The 23423-nt window shown below is 42.7% G+C and overlaps 1 protein-coding gene across 1 annotated transcript in view; it reads left to right on the forward strand.

The window, feature by feature from the left end:
- Positions 1 to 23423, forward strand: part of LOC140948550 (bifunctional epoxide hydrolase 2-like) — a 25580-nt gene continuing 2157 nt past the window's right edge. Inside the window, exons 1-17 of the mRNA XM_073397805.1 lie at positions 1 to 128; positions 750 to 819; positions 1210 to 1369; positions 1743 to 1930; positions 14870 to 14992; positions 15876 to 15944; positions 17211 to 17306; positions 17911 to 17989; positions 18355 to 18389; positions 18542 to 18568; positions 19090 to 19175; positions 20224 to 20335; positions 20932 to 21006; positions 21098 to 21134; positions 21693 to 21795; positions 22442 to 22511; positions 23248 to 23328. Of these exons, the coding sequence (XP_073253906.1) occupies positions 34 to 128; positions 750 to 819; positions 1210 to 1369; positions 1743 to 1930; positions 14870 to 14992; positions 15876 to 15944; positions 17211 to 17306; positions 17911 to 17989; positions 18355 to 18389; positions 18542 to 18568; positions 19090 to 19175; positions 20224 to 20335; positions 20932 to 21006; positions 21098 to 21134; positions 21693 to 21795; positions 22442 to 22511; positions 23248 to 23328 (1506 nt within the window). The 5' untranslated portion in view covers positions 1 to 33. The remainder of the gene's footprint in view (positions 129 to 749; positions 820 to 1209; positions 1370 to 1742; positions 1931 to 14869; positions 14993 to 15875; positions 15945 to 17210; positions 17307 to 17910; positions 17990 to 18354; positions 18390 to 18541; positions 18569 to 19089; positions 19176 to 20223; positions 20336 to 20931; positions 21007 to 21097; positions 21135 to 21692; positions 21796 to 22441; positions 22512 to 23247; positions 23329 to 23423) is intronic.

Consider the following 23423-nt stretch of genomic DNA (forward strand, 5'->3'; position numbering starts at 1 on the left):
ACAGCTGGGGAGACAAAAAAACTGTCTTTGAAAATGGTCAAACTCGTAATATTTGACCTCGGGGGTGTCATTGTTACAAGTCCTCTCTTTGCTTTTCAGAAGTATTCATGGGAGAAAGGAATTCCAAGGTGAGCAATGTATAACCTTGAACAAGCTTATTTTTTAGCCTTTTAAAAATATTTTAAGCTTCTGATTGCAAACCCATCAATAAAAGGAAATGTTCGCAGCACAGACTGGCTTTTTCCCTATAAGAGATAAGTGCTGTATGTAGTTCAGGGCCTTCGATAGTCTCAACATTTTCTATGCATTCCTTACCCCAGCTCTGTACTGATCTTACCCCACCCCACACGCCACCAGCCCACTCCTTACCCACCCTTCCCAGGTTGATCAGCATCTCGTCCATAAAGAAATGAACTGATTGCTAGCATACCATTCGTGTGCCATCAGGATTAGCTCAGCTGCTAAGAGCACTTGATGCAGTCAATGCAGAGCTAATCTTGTACCCAGCATAAGTCAGAGTGAGAATCTGTGTACAAGATTACTGCAGAGTAGGTTGTTGCGGGTTCAATCCCAAGGACCAGACTAACATTTAAGGGTGTTAAATTAACTGAGAAACAAAGGTACTGCCTTTGCCTTGCAAACAGCTAGAACTTCATGTGGCTTGGATGACCACCTAAAGTGTCAGTTCTTAATCCTTTGACACTCAAATAAATCGCATTTTTTTGTTTATTTGTTTGTTTTTTTTTCAGTGAATTTGTTGTTAAAAGTTTTATAAACAATGCCAAAAGGCTTGACACTGGTCAGGTGTCTCTTTCTCAGGTGAGTTGATATAAATAATGTGATTTAGCAAAGACAACGCAAGGTCAAATAAGGAACTCATGGCCCAGGGGGGGAAATCAAGATGTCAAGTGATAGCGAATGGGGGCAAAAAATCAAAACCCAAAAAAGTCCCTATGGCCTCCAGCAAAACCCAAGAAAATCCCTGGACAAAAAAAAGTAATTTAAACCAGAAAAAAAATTGAACTACATTATATATATAGAAATTATTGATTGTTTGTGTTTGTTTCTTTATACTTGACTAATGTCAAGGGATGCATCCTGGAAAATCAAAGTAGATGTTTATTTGTATATGAACTGCATCTCAGTTTGAGAAGTATGTCAATGGCATTTGATGATCTTTTAATAATTTTGCATCTCTTTTCTTAAAAGTTTTGCTCTGAAATGGATGCAATTTACAAAGAGCATGCATCCAAACAAGGACTAGATCTCTGCAACGAGTTTAAATTTCAAGAAATCATGGATGAATACCTCTCCACAGCAAAAGTCGTACCAGAGATGCTGAATGCTTCAAATGCCCTGAGAAAGCATGGTAAACCACCACTTTTACTAGAGATATTAGCTTATTGAAGTCGTATTTTTAAGTACCATTAACTGCCGCTTGTAAGCCCTAAGCCCCCCCTCCCTTCTTTATAAGTGCCTGATTAAAAGCCAGTTTAAGAAAAACATATTTTGCTCAGCACTGCCATAGCTTGTTTGAACGGCTTTTTTTCATCCAATTTTAAGCCCAGTTGGATATAAGCCCCTATGTTTATAAGCCTCCAAAAACCCCTTACGGGGCGCTTATAAGTGGCAGTTTACAGTATTACCAGTTGACATTGGTATAAATTACCAATGGAGTTAAAATCTGGTGGTCTGTTATTTTTAAAATATATCTATGTGGAATGATAACATGTATTTTCCAGGTATCAAGACCTGCATATTGACAAACAACTGGGCCAATGATACTGGAAAAAAGTTTAAATCACTTCCGTTTCCTCACTTACTTCACTATTTTGATGAAGAGTTTGAGTCTTGCAAACTTGGCCTCTGTAAACCAGATCCTAACATTTACAAGCTTGTCTGCTCAAGGATGAATGTCAAGCCTTCAGAGGTAAGTATATATATTTTATATTTTAAAATACCTTTCCAGAACAACCTATCTAATTAGAACGCTGTCTTTACTACACAATCTTCTCTATATCTCTTACGTCCTATTTCCCTTAGGTTTATATCGTAGATGTATTTTTTCACTTAATTAATATCACCAAACTCAGGTTCGCTTAAGGATGATTTTCCAAAGCATTGTAGTTGGATTTGATATATTAATCTACTTCTCCTTGTGCCTTTGGTAGTCTAGTTTTCTAAAATCTTATATGATAAAGTTATATACCCAGGATAGGAAACTCTGCTTACAATGTAGTCAGCCTCTCATGGTCTGCAATTAACTTTTTAATATGGGTACCAACTGGCGATCAAGTAGAAATTTTTGGTCACCAGACAGTAAATTGTGGTCGCCACAAATTTTCACTCCCTTTCATTAGAATAACAATTTAACACGAATAAAAAAAGCATAGTATGGAAATTTTTATGCTCAAATATTCCATCCTGTTGTCGCCATTGTCGCTGTTATCACTGTTGTCGCTGTTGTCACTGGTGTCGCCGTTGTCACTGTTGCCGCTGTTGTCACTGTTGTCAACGTTGTCACTGTTCTCACTCTTGTCACTGTTGTCACTGTTGTCACCGTTGTCACCGTTATCACCGTTATCACTGTTGTCAACGTTGTCACTGTTGCCGCTGTTGTCACTGTTGTCACCGTTGTCAACGTTGTCACTGTTCTCACTCTTGTCACTGTTGTCACTGTTGTCACCGTTGTCACCGTTGTCACCGTTGTCACTGTAGTCACCGTTGTCACCGTTGTCAATGTTGTCACTGTTGTCACTGTTGTCACCTTTGTCACTGTTGTCACCATTGTCACCGTTGTCACCGTTGTCACTGTTGTCAACGTTGTCACCGTTGTCACTGTAGTCACCGTTATCACTGTTGTCACCGTTGTCACTGTTGTCACCATTGTCACCGTTGTCACCGTTGTCACTGTTGTCAACGTTGTCACCGTTGTCACTGTAGTCACCGTTATCACTGTTGTCACCATTGTCAACGTTGTCAACGTTGTCCCTCTTGTCACCGATGTCACTGTTGTCACTGTTGTCACTGTTGTCACCGTTGTCACTGTTGTCACTATTGTCACCATTGTCACTGTTGTCACCGTTCTCACTGTTGTCACTGTTGTCACCGTTGTCATTGTTGTCACCGTTGTCACTGTTGTCAACATTGTCACCATTTTCACTGCTGTCACCATTGTCACCGTTGTCACTGTTGTCACCAATGTCACTGTTCTCACTGTTCTCACCGTTGTCACTCTTGTCACTGTTGCCACCGTTGTCACTGTCGTCAACGTTGTCACTATTGTCACTGTTGTCACCATTGCCAGTGTTTTCACTGTTGTCACCCTTGTCACTGTTGTCACCTTTGTCGCCGTTCTCACTGTTGTCACTCTTGTCACCGTTGTCACTGTTGTCACTGTTGTCAATGTTGTCACGGTCGTCACCGTTGTCACTGTTGTCATGGTTCTCACCATTGTCACTCTTGTCACTCTTGTCACCTTTGTCACTGTTGTCACCGTTGTCACTGTTGTCACTGTTGTCACCGTTGACACCGTTGTCACCGTTGTCACTGTTGTCACCATTGTCACTGTTGTCACCGTTGTCACTGTTGTCACCCTTCTCACCGTTGTCATCGTTGTCATGGTTTTCACTGTTCTCACCATTGTCACCGTTGTTACTGTTGTCACTGTTGTCACCGTTGTCACTGTTGTCACTGTTGTCACCGTTCTCACTGTTGTCACTGTTGTCACCGTTGACACCGTTCTCACCGTTCTCACCGTTGTCACCATTGTCACTGTTGTCACCATTGATACTATTGTCACTGTTGTCACTGTTGTCACCCTTCTCACCCTTGTCACTGTTGTCACCCTTGTCACCGTTGTCACTGTTGTCACTGTTGTCACCGTTGTCACTGTTGTCACTGTTGTCACCGTTGTCACGGTTGTCACTGTTGTCACTGTTGTCACTGTTGTCACCATTGTAAATGATTTCACTCTTGTCACTCTTGTCACCGTTATCACTGTTGTCACCGTTGTCACTGTTCTCACTGTTGTCACTGTTGTCACCGTTGTCACAGTTGTCAGCATTGTCACTGTTGTCAGCGTTGTCACCATTGTCACTGTTGTCACCCTTGTCACTGTTCTCACCCTTGTCACTGTTGTCACCGTTGTCGCCGTTGTCACTGTTGTCACTGTTGTCACCGTTGTCACTGTTGTCACTGTTGTCACTGTTGTCACGGTTGTCACTATTGTCACCGTTGTCACCATTGTCACCATTGTCACCGTTGTCACTGTTGTCACCGTTGTCACTGTTGTCGCTGTCGTCACTGTTGTCACCGTTGTCACTGTTGTCACCGTTGTCACCATTGTCACTCTTGTCACTCTTGTCACCAATGTCACTGTTGCAACCGTTGTCACTGTTGTCACTGTTGTCACCGTTGACACCGTTGTCACAGTTGTCACTGTTGTCACCGTTGTCACTGTTTTCACTGTGTCACCGTTGTCACTGTTGTCACCCTTGTCACCATTGTTACCGTTGTCACTGTTTTCAACGTTGTCACCGTTGTCACTGTGTCACCGTTTTCACCGTTGTCACTAATGTCACTGTTGTCACCATTGTCACCAATGTCACTGTTGTCACCGTTCTCACTGTTGTCACTGTTGTCACCGTTGACACCGTTCTCACCGTTCTCACCGTTGTCACCATTGTCACTGTTGTCACCATTGATACTATTGTCACTGTTGTCACTGTTGTCACCCGTCTCACCCTTGTCACTGTTGTCACCCTTGTCACCGTTGTCACTGTTGTCACCGTTGTCACTGTTGTCACTGTTGTCACCGTTGTCACGGTTGTCACTGTTGTCACTGTTGTCACCATTGTAAATGATTTCACTCTTGTCACTCTTGTCACCGTTATCACTGTTGTCACCGTTGTCACTGTTCTCACTGTTGTCACTGTTGTCACCGTTGTCACAGTTGTCAGCGTTGTCACTGTTGTCAGCGTTGTCACCGTTGTCACTGTTTTCACCCTTGTCACTGTTCTCACCCTTGTCACTGTTGTCACCGTTGTCGCCGTTGTCACTGTTGTCACTGTTGTCACCATTGTCACTGTTGTCACTGTTGTCACTGTTGTCACTGTTGTCACGGTTGTCACTATTGTCACCGTTGTCACCATTGTCACCATTGTCACCGTTGTCACTGTTGTCACCGTTGTCACTGTTGTCGCTGTCGTCACTGTTGTCACTGTTGTCACTGTTGTCACCGTTGTCACTATTGTCACTGTTGTCACTCTTGTCACCAATGTCACTGTTGCAACCGTTGTCACAGTTGTCAGCGTTGTCACTGTTGTCAGCGTTTTCACCGTTGTCACTGTTGTCACCCTTGTCACTGTTATCACCGTTGTCGCCGTTGTCACTGTTGTCACTGTTGTCACCGTTGTCACTGTTGTCACTGTTGTCACTGTTGTCACGGTTGTCACCGTTGTCACCGTTGTCACCATTGTCACCATTGTCACCGTTGTCACTGTTGTCACCGTTGTCACTGTTGTCGCTGTCGTCACTGTTGTCACCGTTGTCATCGTTAACACCGTTGTCACAGTTGTCACTGTTGTCACCGTTGTCACTGTTTTCACTTTGTCACCGTTGTCACTGTTGTCACCCTTGTCATTATTGTTACCGTTGTCACTGTTGTCACCGTTGTCACTGTTTTCAACGTTATCACCGTTGTCACTGTGTCACCGTTTTCACCGTTGTCACTAATGTCACTGTTGTCACCGTTGTCACCAGTGTCACTGTTGTCACTGTTGTCACGGTTGTCACCGTTGTCACCCTTGACAGTTGTCACTGTTGTCACCGTTGTCACCATTCTCACTGTTGTCAGTCTTGTCTGTCACCGTTGTCACCGTTGTCACTGTTGTCACGGTCGTCACCTTTGTCACTGTTGTCACCATAGTAAATGAATTCACTCTTGTCACTGTTGTCACCGTTGTCACTGTTGTCACCGTTGTCACTGTTCTCACTGTTGTCACTGTTGTCAGCGTTGTCACAGTTGTCAGCGTTGTCACTGTTGTCAGTGTTGTCACCGTTGTCACTGTTGTCACCCTTGTCACTGTTGTCACCCTTGTCACTGTTATCACCGTTGTCGCCGTTGTCACTGTTGTCACTGTTGTCACGGTTGTCACTGTTGTCACCGTTGTCACCATTGTCACCATTGTCACCGTCGTCACTGTTGTCACCGTTGTCACTGTTGTCGCTGTCGTCGCTGTTGTCACCGTTGTCACTGTTGTCACCGTTGTCACCATTGTCACTGTTGTCACTCTTGTCACCAATGTGACTGTTGCAACCGTTGTCACTGTTGTCACTGTTGTCAGCGTTTTCACCGTTGTCACAGTTGTCACTGTTGTCACCATTGTCACTGTTTTCACTGTGTCACCGTTGTCACTGTTGTCACCCTTGTCACCATTGTTACCGTTGTCACTGTTGTCACCGTTGTCACTGTTTTCAACGTTGTCACCGTTGTCACTGTGTCACCGTTTTAACCGTTGTCACTAATGTCACTGTTGTCACCGTTGTCACCAATGTCACTGTTGTCACGGTTGTCACGGTTGTCACCGTTGTCACCCTTGACAGTTGTCACTTTTGTCACCGTTGTCACCATTCTCACTGTTGTCAGTCTTGTCTGTCACCGTTGTCACCGTTGTCACTGTTGTCATGGTCGTCACCGTTGTCACTGTTGTTACTGTTTTCAGCGTTGTCACTGTTGTCACCGTTGTCACCGTTTTCACCGTTGTCACTGTTGTCACTGTTGTCACTGTTGTCACCGTTGTCACCGTTGTCACCGTTGTCACCGTTGTCATTGTTGTCACCGTTTTCATTGTTGTCACCAGTGTCACTTTTCTTATCGTTGTCACCGTTCTCACTGTTGTCACTGTTGTCACCGTTGTCACTGTTGTCACTGTTGTTACCTTTGTCACCCTTGTCACTGTTGTCACCCTTGTCACCGTTGTCACTGTTGTCACAGTTGTCACCATTGTTACTGTTGTCAATGTTATCACAGTTGTCATTGTTACTACCGTTGTCACCGTTGTCAGTGTTGTTACCGTTGTCACTGTTGTCAATGTTATCACAGTTGTCATTGTTGTTACCGTTGTCACCGTTGTCATTAGTGAGCTTAAGATCCGACGACGGCGAGATTCTACGACGGCAGACTTGGTCGAGGGGGCTTGGGGTGAGGTCGCCGTCGCAATGGCGCGAGAAATAGCATTAGGAAAGCTCGCGCGAAGGCGGGTTGTTGTAGCGCCTTTTTCTGTTGAAGTTTAGAAATAAATACAAGAGCGATGGCTACTTTTAGAAAGGTTCGTGAATGGTTACTGACAAGTTTCGATGATGATGACATTTCAGAAGATGAATTTTTACTGTTGTATGATGTCAACAGATCTAAAAATCCCGATTTTCCCTACCAGAATTACAAACATTTTGACCTCGAGAGGCTTGACGAAAGTGAATTCTTAGCAGAATTTCGTTTCAGAAAAAGTGACATGCCTGTTCTCAAAGAGGCAGTGGGGTTGCCTGACTCGTATACATGCGAACAGGGGACCTTGGAAACCGGTTAAATCGATTCACCGTTAAATCAGTTCAGATCTTTCTAAAGCAAATCAAAGCGGTCTCAGTCATGTTTGTGTACATGTGTACATGTGCAATATGCCGCCTAATTCAAGCATAAACTAATCGTGATGTTGTATTTTGAGCAGTTTCGAGAAGCGAGCGTTTCGTGTCTCAACGACGATGCATTTTTTTTGCCTTACTGAAAGCTCTTGACTAAAATTACATTGTAAGAGAAGCCGAGTAAAAAAAAAACGCTATTTCGAGAAAAGATGAGTGGCATAATCCATTGGAACTCAATTTAATGCCGAAACAAGTCTACCCTATTATAATTGTTAATAAAGACATCAATAAACACAAGAAAAAACTTGTAAAACTGACTGGGTTGCTTTCTTTGTCGAGTTGACCGAGTCCATGGCGATTAACGAGTCATACTGTTTAGAGAAGGCAAACAAATTTAATTTAAATACCGTGTTCAAATCGTTTAAGTCGCTTAGAAATTCGACAAAAATGGTCTACTGAGAATGAACTGTTAACAGTGCTAAAGAATTTCGCTCAAAATGTGTTTAAATGGCATTATTTTGATCAAGTTTACTCACGTTTTACACGCGACGGCTAAATGGCCTTCTTCACGTCACAGACAAGGCCGCTACGGCGGGAAACTTCGCAACGACGGCAGCCGGAAGTCTTTCTAGCAGTAATTTCACTTCCGCTCGCCGTCACAGACGTCTGCCGTCGTCGGATCTTAAGCAGGCTATTGTTGTCGCTGTTGTCACAGTTGTCACGGTTGTCACTGTTGTCACTGTTGTCACCGTTGTAAATGTTGTAACTTTTGTCACCCTTGTCACCGTTGTCACTGTTGTCACCGTTGTCACTGTTTTCACCGTTGCCACTGTTGTCACTGTTGTCACCGTTGTCACTGTTGTCAACGTTGTCACCGTTGTCAATGTTGTCGCCCTTGTCACTGTTGTCACCCTTGTCACCGTTGTCATGGTTTTCACCGTTGTCACTGTTTTAACTCTTGTCACCGTTGTCACTGTTGTCACCGTTGTCACTGTTGTCACTGTTGTCACCGTTGTCACTGTTGTCACCCTTTTCACCATTGTCACTGTTGTCGCTCTTGTCACCATTGTCACTCTTTTCACCGTTGTCACTATTGTGACTGTTGTCACCGTTGTCACTATTGTCACGGTTGTCACTATTGTCACCATTGTCACTGTTGTCACTTTGTCACCGTTGTCACTGTTGTCACTGTTGTCACCGTTGTCACTGTTGTCACCGTTGGCACTGTTGTCACGGTTGTCATTGTTGTCACCGTTGTCACTGTTGTCACTGTGTCACTGTGTCACTGTGTTCACCGTTGTCACCGTTGTCACTGTTTTCACCCTTTTAACCGTTGTCACTGTTGTCACTGTGGTCACCGTTGTCACTGTTTTCACCGTTGTCACCAATGTAACTGTTGTCACTGTTCTCAGCGTTGTCACGGTTGTCACCGTTGTCAAGGTTGTCACCGTTTTCGCCATTTTCACTGTTGTCACAGTTGTCACTGTTGTCACTGTTGTCACAGTTGTCACTGTTGTCACCGTTGTCACCGTTTGTTACTGTTGTCATCGTTGTTACCATTGTCACTCTTGTCACTCTTGTCACCGCTGTCACCGTTGTCACCGTTGTCACGGTTGTCACCGTTGTCACTGTTGTCAATGTCACTGTTGTCACCGTTGTCACTGGTGACACCGTTGTCACTGGTGACACCGTTGTCACTGTTGTCACCCTTGTCACCTTTGTCCCTGTTGTCACTCTTGTCTCTCTTGTCACCTTTGTCACTGTTGTGAACGTTGTCAGCGTTGTCACCGTTGTCACCTATGTCACTTTTGTCACCGTTGTCACTGTTGTCACTGTACTCACCGTTGTCACTGTTGTCAACGTTGTTAGCATTGTCACCATTGTCACTGTTGTCACTGTTGTTACTGTTGTCACTGTTGTCACCGTTGTCAATGTTCCACTGTTGTCACTTTTGTCACCGTTGTCACTGTTGTCACCGTTGTCACTTTTCTCACTGTTGTGACCGTTGTCAGCGTTGTCAGTATGGACATTTTTATGCTCAAATATTCCACTACTTCTGATCCTGTCGTCGCCATTGTCGCTGTTATCACTGTTGTCACCGTTGTCACTGTTGTCACCGTTCTCACTGTTGTCACTGTTGTCACCGTTGTCACCATTGTCACTGTTGTCGCTCTTGTCACCATTGTCACTCTTTTCACCATTGTCACTGTTTTGACTGTGCTCACCGTTGTCACTATTGTCACGTTTGTCACTATTGTCACCGTTGTCACTATTGTCACTGTGTCACCGTTATCACTGTTGTCACAGTTGTCACTGTTGTCACTGTTGTCACCGTTTTCACTGTTGTCACTGTTGTCACCGTTGTCACCGTTGTCACTGTTGTCACCGTTGTCACTGTTGTCAACGTTGTCACTGTTGTCACTGTTGTCACCGTTTTCACTGTTGTCACTGTTGTCACCATTCTCACTGTTGTCACTGTTGTCAGTGTTGTCACCGTTGTCACTGTTGTCACCGTTGTCACCGTTGTCACCGTTGTCACTGTTGTCAACGTTGTCACCGTTGTCACTGTTGTCACCGTTGTCACTGTTGTCACTCTTATTATTGTGTCTTATTGTGACTCTTGTCACCCTTGTCACCGTTGTAACCGTTGTTACCATTGTCACAGTTGTCACTGTTGTCACCGTTGTCACTGTTGTCACCGTTGTCACTGTTGTCAACGTTGTCACCGTTGTCACTGTTGTCAACGTTGTCACTGTTGTCACTGGTGTCACTCTTATTACTGTTGTCACTGTTTTCACTGTTGTCACCGTTGTCACTGTTGTTAACGTTTTCACTGTTGTTGCCGTTGTCACCGTTGTCACCGTTGTCACTGGTGTCATCGTTGTCACTGTTGTGACCGTTGTGACCGTTGTCACTGTTGTCACTGTTGTCACCATTGTGACTGTTGTCACCGTTGTCACTGTTGTCACTGTTGCACCGTTGTCACTGTTGTCACTGTTGTCACCATTGTAACTGTTGTCAACGTTGTCACCGTTGTCACGGTTGTCAACGTTGTCACTCTTGTCACCGTTGTAACCGTTGTCACTGTTGTCACCGTTGTTACTGTTGTGACTCTTTTCACCGTTGTCACCGTAGTCACCATTGTTACTGTTGTCACTGTTGTCAACATTGTTACCGTTGTCACTGTTGTCACCGTTGTCACCGTTGTCACTCTTGTCACCGTTGTCACCTTTTTCACTGTTGTCACCGTTGTCACTGTTGTCACTGTTGTCACCATTGTCATTGTTGTGAACGTTTTCACTGTTGTCACGGTTGTCACTGTTGTCACCGTTGTCACTGTTGTCACTGTTGTCACCGTTGTCACCGTTGTCACAACGTTGAAAACAGTGACAACGGTGACAACAGTGACAATGGTGACTACAGTGACAACAGTGAGAACGGTGAGAACGGTGACAACAGTGACAACGGTGACAATGGTGACAACAGTGAAAATGGTGACAACGTTGACAACAGTGACAACGGTGACAACAGTGACAACGGTGACAACAGTGACAACAGTGAGAACGGTTAGAACGGTGACAACAGTGACGACGGTGACAATGTTGACAACAGTGACAACGGTGACAACAGTGACAACAGTGACAACGGTGACAATGGTGACAAGAGTCACAACAGTGACAACGGTGACAACGGTGGCAACGGTGGCAACAGTGACAATAGTGACAACGGTGACAAGAGTTACAACAGTGACAACGGTGACAACAGTGACAACGGTGACAACGGTGACAACAGTGACAACGTTGACAACAGTGAAAACGTTGAGAACGGTGACAACAGTGACAACAGTGACAACGGTCACAATGGTGACAAGAGTCACAACAGTGACAACGGTGACAACGGTGGCAACGGTGGCAACAGTGACAATAGTGACAACGGTGACAAGAGTTACAACAGTGACAACGGTGACAACAGTGACAACGGTGACAACGGTGACAACAGTGAGAACGTTGACAACAGTGAAAACGTTGAGAACGGTGACAACAGTGACAACGGTCACAATGGTTACAACAGTGACAATAGTGACAACAGTGAGAACGATGAGAACGGTGACAACAGTGACAACGGTGACAATGTTGACAACAGTGACAACGGTGACAACAGTGACAACAGTGAGAACGGTGACAACAGTAACAACATTGACAACTGTGACAACAGTGACAATGGTGACAACTGTGACAACAGTGAGAACGGTGACAACAGTGACGACAGTGACAATGTTGACAACAGTGACAACGGTGACAACAGTGACAACGGTGACAATGGTGACCAGAGTCACAACAGTGACAACGGTGACAACGGTGGCAACGGTGACAATAGTGACAACGGTGACAAGAGTCACAACAGTGACAACGGTGACAAGAGTAACAACAGTGACAACGGTGACAACAGTGACAACGGTGACAACAGTGACAACGTTGAGAACGGTGACAACAGTGACAACGGTGACAATGGTTACAACAGTGACAATAGTGACAACGGTGAGAACGGTGACAACGGTGGCAACGGTGACAACAGTGACAACGTGACAACGGTGACAATGGTGACAACGGTGACAACGGTGAAAACGGTGACAACAGTGACAACAGTGAAAACTGTAACAACGCTGACAACAGTGACAACGGTTTTGTCACCGTTTTTGCTGTTGTCACCGTTGTCGATGTTGTCACTGTTGTTGTTTTGGTCACCTTTGTTGCTGTTAGCACTGTTGTAGCTGTTGTCACTTTTTCTAGTTGTTGCAGTGGTCACTGCTTTCACAATGGTTACAACAGTGACAATAGTGACAACGGTGACAACGGTGACAACAGTGACAATGGTGACAACAGTGACAATAGTGAGAACGATGAGAACGGTGACAACAGTGACAACGGTGACAATGTTGACAACAGTGACAACGGTGACAACAGTGACAACAGTGAGAACGGTGACAACAGTGACGACAGTGACAATGTTGACAACAGTGACAACGGTGACAACAGTGACAACAGTGACAACGGTGACAATGGTGACCAGAGTCACAACAGTGACAACGGTGACAACGGTGGCAACGGTGACAATAGTGACAACGGTGACAAGAGTCACAACAGTGACAACGGTGACAAGAGTAACAACAGTGACAACGGTGACAACAGTGACAACGGTGACAACAGTGACAACGTTGAGAACGGTGACAACAGTGACAACGGTGACAATGGTTACAACAGTGACAATAGTGACAACGGTGAGAACGGTGACAACGGTGGCAACGGTGACAACAGTGACAACGTGACAACGGTGACAATGGTGACAACGGTGACAACGGTGAAAACGGTGACAACAGTGACAACAGTGAAAACTGTAACAACGCTGACAACAGTGACAACGGTTTTGTCACCGTTTTTGCTGTTGTCACCGTTGTCGATGTTGTCACTGTTGTTGTTTTGGTCACCTTTGTTGCTGTTAGCACTGTTGTAGCTGTTGTCACTTTTTCTAGTTGTTGCAGTGGTCACTGCTTTCACAATGGTTACAACAGTGACAATAGTGACAACGGTGACAACGGTGACAACAGTGACAATGGTGACAACAGTGACAATAGTGAGAACGATGAGAACGGTGACAACAGTGACAACGGTGACAATGTTGACAACAGTGACAACGGTGACAACAGTGACAACAGTGAGAACGGTGACAACAGTGACGACAGTGACAATGTTGACAACAGTGACAACGGTGACAACAGTGACAACAGTGACAACGGTGACAATGGTGACCAGAGTCACAACAGTGACAACGGTGACAACGGTGGCAACGGTGACAATAGTGACAACGGTGACAAGAGTCACAACAGTGACAACGGTGACAAGAGTCACAACAGTGACAACAGTGACAACGGTGACAACTTTGACAACAGTGACAACGTTGAGAACGGTGACAACAGTGACAACGGTGACAATGGTTACAACAGTGACAATAGTGACAACGGTGACAACGGTGACAACGGTGACAACGGTGGCAACGGTGACAACGGTGGCAACGGTGACAACGGTGGCAACGGTGACAACAGTGACAACGTGGCAACGGTGACAATGGTGACAACGGTGACAACGGTGAAAACGGTGACAACAGTGACAACAGTGAAAACTGTAACAACGCTGACAACAGTGACAACGGTTTTTTCACCGTTTTTGCTGTTGTCACCGTTGTCGCTGTTGTCACTGTTGTTGTTTTTGTCACCTTTGTTGCTGTTAGCACTGTTGTAGCTGTTGTCACTTTTTCTAGTTGTTGCAGTGGTCACTGTTGTCGCTGTTGTCTCTGTTGTCAGCGTTGTCGCTTTTTTTACTGTTTTCACCGTTGTCGCTGTTGTCACCGTTTGTCACCGTTGTCGATTTTGTCTCTGTTGTCACTGTTGTCGATGTTGTCTCCTTTGTTGCTGTTCTCATCGTTGTCGCCTTTTTCTTACTGTTGTCGCTGTTGTCACTTTTGTCGCTGGTGTCACTGTTGGCGCTGTTGTCACCGTTGTTGCTGTTGTTACTTTTATCGCTATTTTTACCCTTGTCGCTGTTGTAGCTGTTGTCACCGTTTTCGCTGTTGTTGGGTTTAAAATACATTTTCCACTGGATTTGAACTTTTTACTTAAGTTTGAGGGTGAGGTACTGATTAATCATCACCGTGCTGCAATCGAGAAGAGAAGTGTGATGTCATGTTATTATGGTAGCACAATTTCTGGACCACAACAACAGGAAGCTTAAGCAACACGAACAGCAACGGCAACGAGAATGGCAAAAAAGCAGTGGTTTTAGATTAGAACAACAGCTGTACATGACTATGATATGAAACTTTCTAATTTCTCTCACCCGCTTTAGGGAGTCGGTGAACACACCAAAAAAATTTTCTTTTTTATTGCAAGTTTAGATATGTTCGTATCGGATTCAACCCAGAAAATGTCCCTAACATTTGACAAAGTAAATGATATTAAATCAGATCAATGAAGTTTGAATCAGTGTGAATTCACTTTTTAAGAGACGGTTTGTTGTCATCCAGAAATTTTGCTACCATGGCAACATTACATACAGACTTCTCCACTCTATCCCGCTGTAATTTATAGAACCTTTTCTAACTCATTCCTGAATTCGCTCTGGTCATACATGTACAGCTGTAAGTATCTTGGATTTTATTTTCACACCTATTACAGGTTGTCTTTTTAGATGATTCACCTCAAAACCTTAAACCAGCTAAAGAGATGGGAATGACAACAATTCTTGTGAAAAGTCCTATCACAGCTCTTAAAGAGTTGAAAGAAGTAACGGGGATTGATGTAAGTTAATATGACGGTAAGCTTTTGATATAAAAATATTAAAATTTTGCATTCATCTGTCCTAAGTAAGTCATGTAATCAGTCTTTTTGTAAGTCAGTCAGTCAGTCAATCAGTCACTTACTGAGTGATTCACCAGGTCAGTGAGTCAGTCAGAAAATCAGTCAGTGAGCTGATTAGTAAGTCAATAGTAAGTTAGGCAGTGAGCGGGTGTGCTCACCATTTGTCAGAACTTGCCCACCAGACCAGTCCAGTTGCAAAGAGAATTCCTGTGTTAATTTGGACCATATTCAGCTAGATCCACTTGGTTAATTCTATTTCTGAATAGTATTTCAATTGGCAGTGATTGGTGTTAGTGAAAATTTTGAGAAAAGTCATTAGTTTTATATTCAAAATGACTGTTCTGCGTAGCTAGTTCTGGCTTTTGGTAAGCACTCTAAGTCAGTTTGTCAGTCAGATAACAAGAAACTCAGTCAGTGAGTTAGTCTGTAAGTGATGAAGTTAATACATTTGTCAGTTGGGCTGTCCATAAAACAGTCAACAGTCATCAATTTAGTTAGTTAGGCCATTGGGAAATCGTATTGACCTAAGTAAGTCAAGTTGTAAGTTTTTACCTGCATATTAGTCAGTTGTTTAGTAAGATGGTCAGTAAGTCATCGATACATGTAGATCAATACATTCGTTACCAACAAGGCCAGTTGGTCAATCGTTAAATGTGATTAAGCAAGTCCGTCCATGATCTTTTTGTTAGTCATTAACGAAACCATGGCATCTCCCAGGAACTCGATCAATGAGAGTGTCCTCCAGTCTTTCAGTTGGACATGCAGATGTTAATGCTGTAGCAAGTAATTTAATACTAAACCAATCTATCTTATCATTTCACAGGTTTTTCAGCAGCATGTTATTCAAGCTTGTAGTCCTCATAGTGTAGTTCATTGTTATGTCGATCTTAAGGTTAGAGTGATATGTTTCCTTTTAAAAATTCTTTTTTTTTCGGGTAAGCTGCATAATCATCTACCATCAGATATAAGTGCTTACATCTGGTGTTAAAGAGTTTGACTTCAAGGCTGAATGTCAAATCATTTAATATGTTAGCTGATACCTCTGATAATAAGATTTATCCATCTGGCCCCGGTTGCTCAAAGGTTAGATAGGGCTATCCACCAGATAAATCACTATCCAGTGGAAAAGTAGTTGGGTGCAAAGAAAGTCGGTTTTACGGCTTGCCATTCGGGCAAGTTGTTGCTAGTGTGTACTAGACTAACAGTCTTTTAAGTAGCCCCAAAAAATGAGCAGCATTGATTACAGTTCTTCTGTAATTTGAATTTTCCAAAAAACTTCACTTGCCCTTCGGGCAAGTTAAGAACAGGATTCACTAGCCCCATTGCATTATCCACTAACCCCGGGCTATCGGACACGACTTTCTTTGCACGCTGAGTAGCAGAGAAACAAAATTAAATTGCATTATCCACTGGATAGAGATTTATCGAGTTTTTATCCACCTTTTAAACAACCAGGCCCTACCCTCTTTAAGTCCCAAGAGTGACAAAAATCAATTTTCTTCTAACAATATCACTACATAATCAAGAGAAAATGTTGTGAGAATATATAAAGTAATCACTTCATGGAAAATGCTTTGATCTTCAAACAAATTCTCCCAACTTATTCATTAAGGAAGTGTTTGGAGATCAGTCTTGAGAATTTGTATTTGGATATTGGGGCTTAAAGAGTTAATAACCCAGCCTCGTTCCCAGTCGTCCTCGGCGATTTCGGATGTGACGTCACCTGTCAAGCTTGTTGGGATAAGCCTCCTTTTGTAACTCGGATAGTACGAATTGGCCTGGGTACAAGGCTGTTAATAACCCATGGGAAAGTGTAATGCGAAGAACTCTTATCCTTCTCTGCAGTTGAAAATTTATTCTCAGTGTACTTCAACTGCAATTAACGGGTCTGTCACAAAACACAGGTTATTCACAGCTGACTGTTTCCTTTTTGTACTCAACACATCAAACACTACAATAGGTGTCATTTAACAGCTCTTCAGTACTAATGATCAAAAAAGGTGCACGATGCTCCAAAAATATGAATGGTAACACAGTCAAGGTTTAATAATAGCTTTACAAGTTTTTTAATGACAGAACTATTGTGATTACTGGACAGGGAACCTTTATCTGTGTTTTTATGTACTTGTTACTAATGAAACGTTTTTCATGCTTGTAGACAGGCATTAGAATGCATTATGTGGAGATGGGGCAAGGGCCGACAGTCATTCTTCTTCATGGTTTTCCTGAGTTCTGGTTCATTTGGAAATACCAGGTATTTTTTATTTAGAGCTATACTTTTCATTCTTTGTAACTTTAAATGCAGAACTAATCACAGGCATTCTCCCTTCTTGCTCTTGTGTAGTCATTTTCTTTTTTTCTTCAGTACCATAAATAACCTGTTAATTTTGGCTCCCCCATCTCTAAAAAATCCCACCTGTCTTTTCCCAAAAAAAAAAAAGAAATAAGAAATATGGTACCCCTCCCATTTCTTCCAAGAGTGAACAAAAATGAATATTTCTATCACCTCATAGTTAATGGTTATGAGAAAAAAAGGAAATGATTAACATGTAAGGTCTTGATTTTAAAACAAATTCTCCTCATCATTACAGCACTTACTATAGGAGATGTAGGGAGTATCTGGGTGCTGATATTTGAGTTCAAAGGGTTAAAAAGTCCCAACATTCTCTTCATCCCTCTTTCCTAAGCCCCTGGTCAGACATACGTGAAAACATCCCTTCACCTTGCCCCACCCAAATAGAGGATCAGTGTACATCGACTTGACATTGGAGTACTACTGGTTCAGAAGGAAAGTAACTCTTATAAACATATATCATTTGAGGTAGAAGTAAGAATATTTTTCTGTTATCCATCATTAGATCACAGCTCTTGCAATTGCTGGTTACAGAGTAATAGCACCAGATCTTCGAGGAATGGGAGAAACCACCAGCCCTTATGGTAAGTAATAACATGGATGTGACAGTGCTAAATAAGAATCATTGGTTGGTACAAGTTAGACTACAAACAGTCTCCCGTTTGGGTCTCAGTCTGTCGAGTGAAACCCGCGAGGCACAAAAATGACCATGTGCATGACTGAAGGCGCAAGACAGAAGAGACGCAAAAATAGAGAGACTCTCTTTTTCTTCTCAGGCTGCTGCCCTCGTTTTTCACATCTCACAGCTTGGCCACTCTATGCTCACACGTGTGTGCACTCCCTTCACTAAATCTGAAGAAAAAGAGAGACTGCTTGCAGTTTAAGTACAATTGTTTTTCCTAGTATCTTCTCTTGCTTAATTATGACTTTTTTATCACAATTTTTCTAGACATTAGTGCATATGGTCGTGAAATAGTCTGTGCGGTGAGTATAGTAATTTCATGCCATGACAAACATGATTCTGCTAGGTTATTTGAATAGTGCTATATCCTCTGATGGTTACCATTGTGCATCAAATGTTTCAACAAATATGCGTAGATCTAACGTGTAATTTTATAATTTGTTATTTTTCTCAGGATATTATTGCTTTGATGAATTCTTTGGTAAGAGTTAAAACATTTAGAATAATATTTATTATCTAATCTTTTTTGAAATTTCAGAAGATAAAAATGTCATTTGTTTTTGTGTTTTTACAACATCTTTACCCTCCCCAAAAGCAGTTTTCCAAACTGTTTTCTAAACGTTTCCTGTGGTGGTCATGAGGAGAATTGGTTGAATATTAGAAAATTTTTATATTTGACCATTTCCCATGTCCAATATCCACACGCAAATTTTCCGACCGATCTTCATGTATTTCCTTAAAAAATTAGTTGAGAGAAAGTCACTGATAAAAGATCAAAGCATTTCCCCCTTTGGTGATTTCTTCATTAATTCTTATAACCTATTCTTTTGATGATGTATTAGTGTTGTTAAGAGAAAATTGATATAATAAGGAGAATTTAGAGATGCCTATTACGTTTAGGGCTTTAAGAAAATGATGACATACGTTACACTGAATCATTTGTCCATATCAGTCTTCCTTAAGCGTACGCTGTCTTTTAATAATTTTGTTATTTTCTCTCAGTATATTCAGCAAGCTACAGTAGTAGGTCGCGATCTTGGCGGATTTATTGCATGGGACCTCAGTCTTCATTATCCTGAACGTATTTTGTAAGTCAGTTTATACTATTGTCTGTTATCGAGCCGTGTAATAACACCCCTCTTTTTTTAAAGGGTGACCGGTCGTATTGCCTACGACTCGTTTCGCGAACGTCCCGTTCGCTAACGTCTTAAGTCGTTCCGCTTAAGAAACGAAACAAGGGCTGCACGTGAATAATAGACCTTGTTCTTCAGCCATGACACGAAAATGTCAAATACACATGTCTTAACCTCCTTTACCTTTAAGCTAGTGATCAGGCGAAATAAGTTAGGAAACTAATCTAACATGTTTGAGAAACGACTTAAGACGTTGGTCAATAGGTTGTTGGCGAAACGACTCGTTGGCGAAACGTCCATAAATTGATATAAGGGAGGTACTCTGACTCGTGGTCTTACGTTATTACTTGCAGTGACAAAAGACCTGGCTTTTTTTCGCTTGGTTACTAATAGGAGGGCTGCCAGGGTTCTATCTAAGATTTATAGTTTGCGGGGGAAGTCCCGAGTGGCCGAAGGCCACGAGCTTCCTAGGGGGGTCCGGGGGCATGCTCCTCCACGAAATTGTTTTGAAATGAATATGCGCTGAGATGCAATTTGGCGCATTTTGAGACAATTTTGAGAAATGTTACAGTGTGTGCACTGACCTCGTCACGTCTGGATGATTTTTTTGATATAGTTACTTATATACTGTAATGATAACAATATTTTTGGGGGGAGGGGAGCTTCTACCCTCAAGAACCCTGCCCAATAAAATTTGGACTTCTGAACATTTGTTTGGAGTGGCAAGTTGTCCGTCAGTTTTCTCATTAAAGAAACAAAACAAAACAAACAAACAGACAGACAAAACACGCGAATTGAGACAGAGAAACCCGCGCCGTGTTGCGTATTTCCATCTGGCGCTAGGCTCTTTCTGAGAAAAATAACAGATTACTCGTTTTTTAGTTATAGATCGATTATACAATGTATGAAAAAGAAATTAAAATACTCATAACTCTCATTATTAGCTGGGAGACTTCTGTTCAACTTATATCGAATCAGTATTTTGCCGTTTCTATCTCGGCAGGGCTGTGATAAATATGACACCTTTTATACCTACCTCTCCCCACGTCAACCCACTGGAAAGATTACAAGCAAATCCAGGAATATATCAATATCAACTTTATTTTCACAAGGAGGTTTGTATTAGGTTTTTCGGTTTCTTCATGAAATGTAGTTTTAATGACGGGGTGAACAGGACGACGCGCGAGCAATCGGGGAGAGGGAAGGAGAGCGGGAGACGGAGCCTATGAGTTCGTTGATAGCCGGTCCACAGACGTTTTTGCTTTTTTCAGTCTTGGTTTCAGTAATTTAGCCACCACAACCCACTTGCACCAATTTTCAATTAATTTTCAGTGGTGTAGAGTAACAGTAACGGTTCCGATACGGTAAAACGGGCAAAAAAGGTGCAATTTGTTTCGCAACATTGCGGTAAAACAAGTTGAAAAGCGATGATGCGCGTTTTACAACCCACGTCCAAACCTGTTAACAACCTGATTTGTTGCAAGACAGGTTTGATGTGGATTGTAAAACGTGCAACATCGCTATTCTACTCATTTTTCAGCAGTGTTGCACGACAAGTTGGATGTTTTTTTGCTGCCCGTTTTTCCGTACCTTTAAGGCGAACAGATAAAGGCGTGAAATTAGAGAACAAGCTAATCTACCACGTAAATGGAGTAGTTAGTAATGGCGATGCTTATACACGTTCGTTTTTAGTCCATTGATATTTTTATAGGGCGTTGCAGAAGAAGAACTCCAGAGAGACATAAGAAGATCATTTATTCTGTTAATAAGAGGCGCCTCTGATGTGGTAAGAGTGAACGAAGGCGGAAAATTAATCGTGTTTTCTGTTAACCCTTCTTAACTGTGAGAGACTAGTAATGGTTAGTCCTGTCTTTCAGGTTTTTAAAGTAAGCCTCGGCGATGTATTGGAGAGAGGTAAGCAAGGGTTGTTTAACTTAAATCGCAGTTGATATCCCCCCAAAAACCAATAAATCCCTTCTTGACTAAACGCGTACATTCGAATTATGTCTTTAACAAGGACATCAAGAGTTGCACCAGAAGCAGTCGGGAATGCGGAGGGCGCATGTAGAAAAGCTCCGTTTGAAACACCGTGTCCGCGCGTTTTGTACAATTCGGGGTCTTTCGTGCTTCATGATGATTTTCGCGCTCTGAGAACGGAAATTAAAGACCCGGAACGCTTGACGCAATGATGTACAGTAAATCACAAGGCCGTCGTTTTTTAGGATCGTTCTTGAATTACAGTACGAAGTATTCTTACACCTTTTGACTATTTCAGGAAAAATAGATCTCAGTAAGTGCTAATGCAATCCAAATTAAAAACTGGTGACAACTTTGCATTCCCAGAACTTTTCCTGAAATTCCCTGGGAGATGCGAAATAACCACTCTTTTCTCCTACGGAAAACTTTCAGCCTGTCTCCGCAAATCGGAGACTTGTGTGCTGATTTTTACTGTATTATAAAAAATTTTGTTAGGTGGGTTGTTTGCTGGTGTGCCAGATAACATCGAGAAAAGCTGGATTCTGAGCGATGAAGACCTCAAGTATTTTGTGGAGACCTATTCTAAGACTGGATTTAGGTAGGTTCTTTTAATCCGGCTTCAAATCCCACGAATAATCGACATCATTTTTCTCCTAACGATATCGATACATGGTCACGAAAAAAGGTTACGAGAATTATTTAAGGTAAAGGTAAAGGCCAACACGAGCCAAAGGCCCACACGGCTGGAGCTTATACCGGTTTCCGTAGCCGATGAAGCAAGCCTAGGAGTATTGCTACTCCCCCCTGGACGAGATGCTCGTCCATCACGGGGTTACCCCCAGCAGTATGTCGCTGGTACCCATTTACACACCTAGGTGAAGAGAGACAAAGTGGAGTAAAGTTCCTTGTCTAAGGAAACAACGCAACGGGCGAGGCTTGAACCCCGGACCTCCAGATCCAGAGTTCGAGGTGTTTACCACTCGGCCACACAAGCCTATAGAATTTAGTATGAAAGGTGTTGTAAAAACTCAGGGAAAATGGTTTGATCTTTGAACAAATTCTTTCAACTAACTCTTTAAGGAAATGTATGGAGATTAGTGTGGAGAATTTGTATGCGGGTATTGGGTCTAAAAGGATTAAAGGAGTGAAGGGAATCAAACTGTGGTACTACGTCAGTGAGATCTAATGTTACTTCCAGGACCAAACTTGTTTTACAAAATCTGGACTAATTTTCTTCTCCATAGAGGGCCATTAAATTGGTATAGAACCATGGAAAAAGATTGGCGATGGAATTGCAAGATAGCTGGACGCCAGGTGACAAGCACTTAGAATATATTTCAGTGATGGATCGGTTATATGCCCTAATTTTATAATAAAAACCGCCCGAGCAAATTATATCCTAACATGCGTTGCTAATCGCAAGGAAATTTTCGTCCGGAGCAGGGGTGGAGGTCACATTGTCAATGGGTGCTCAACTCAAGTTTCTTTGATGGATGTCATGCTTTCTAACATACAGTGATATTTTTTGTGTCACTATTATCGGATTTCCATTTCCCCGAACCTTCTTTCAGTTTACTTGTCACAGTTATGGCCAAAAGTGCTTTCCGATTGATGCCATATTTTCATACACGTTTGCCTTGTAAAAATCTTTTTGGAATACTGGTTCGCACAGCCTAGCCCATAGGCGTTCCGGCTCTGTTTCAACTGGAATCCACTTTCGAGCGGTGACGTCACTGAGAAGAACGAGCCAACCTCGTCTCCAGGGCGCTTTTTCCTCGCTGGGGACCAGGTTGAAGAACGAGCAACGCCGTTCTCTCGCCCGGCGCCGCTCCAGACTTCGCTACAGCGGTTTTGCATGGTCAAAGACATAGAAGAACGCCTAAGAAATAGGTTATGGTTCGCATAATAAACTTCCAGTTAATATGAGTTGGCAGTATCTTGCCAGTCTTGGCAGTATCGAGGAGAAAGTCATATCATTTTGAGCTTGCTACGTCTGCGCTTTTTCCATGATTTTTTCAGTTACTAAATTATTTGTTTGCAATCAAAACAGGTTCAACAGCCAAGTTTAATGATCACAACAGGAAAAGATATTCTAATTAAACCACAGTTTTGTGCCAGAATGGATCAGTGGGTAAGCAAAACATAGCAATAATCTTTTAAGTTTAGAATCTTTTTGGGGTAGAGAAAAAAATTCCCTAAAGCATTGAAAGATAGAAACAAGATAGG

The sequence above is a fragment of the Porites lutea genome, chromosome 9 (genome assembly GCF_958299795.1).
Source record: "Porites lutea chromosome 9, jaPorLute2.1, whole genome shotgun sequence".
In the NCBI taxonomy this organism is placed as follows: Eukaryota; Metazoa; Cnidaria; class Anthozoa; order Scleractinia; family Poritidae; genus Porites; species Porites lutea.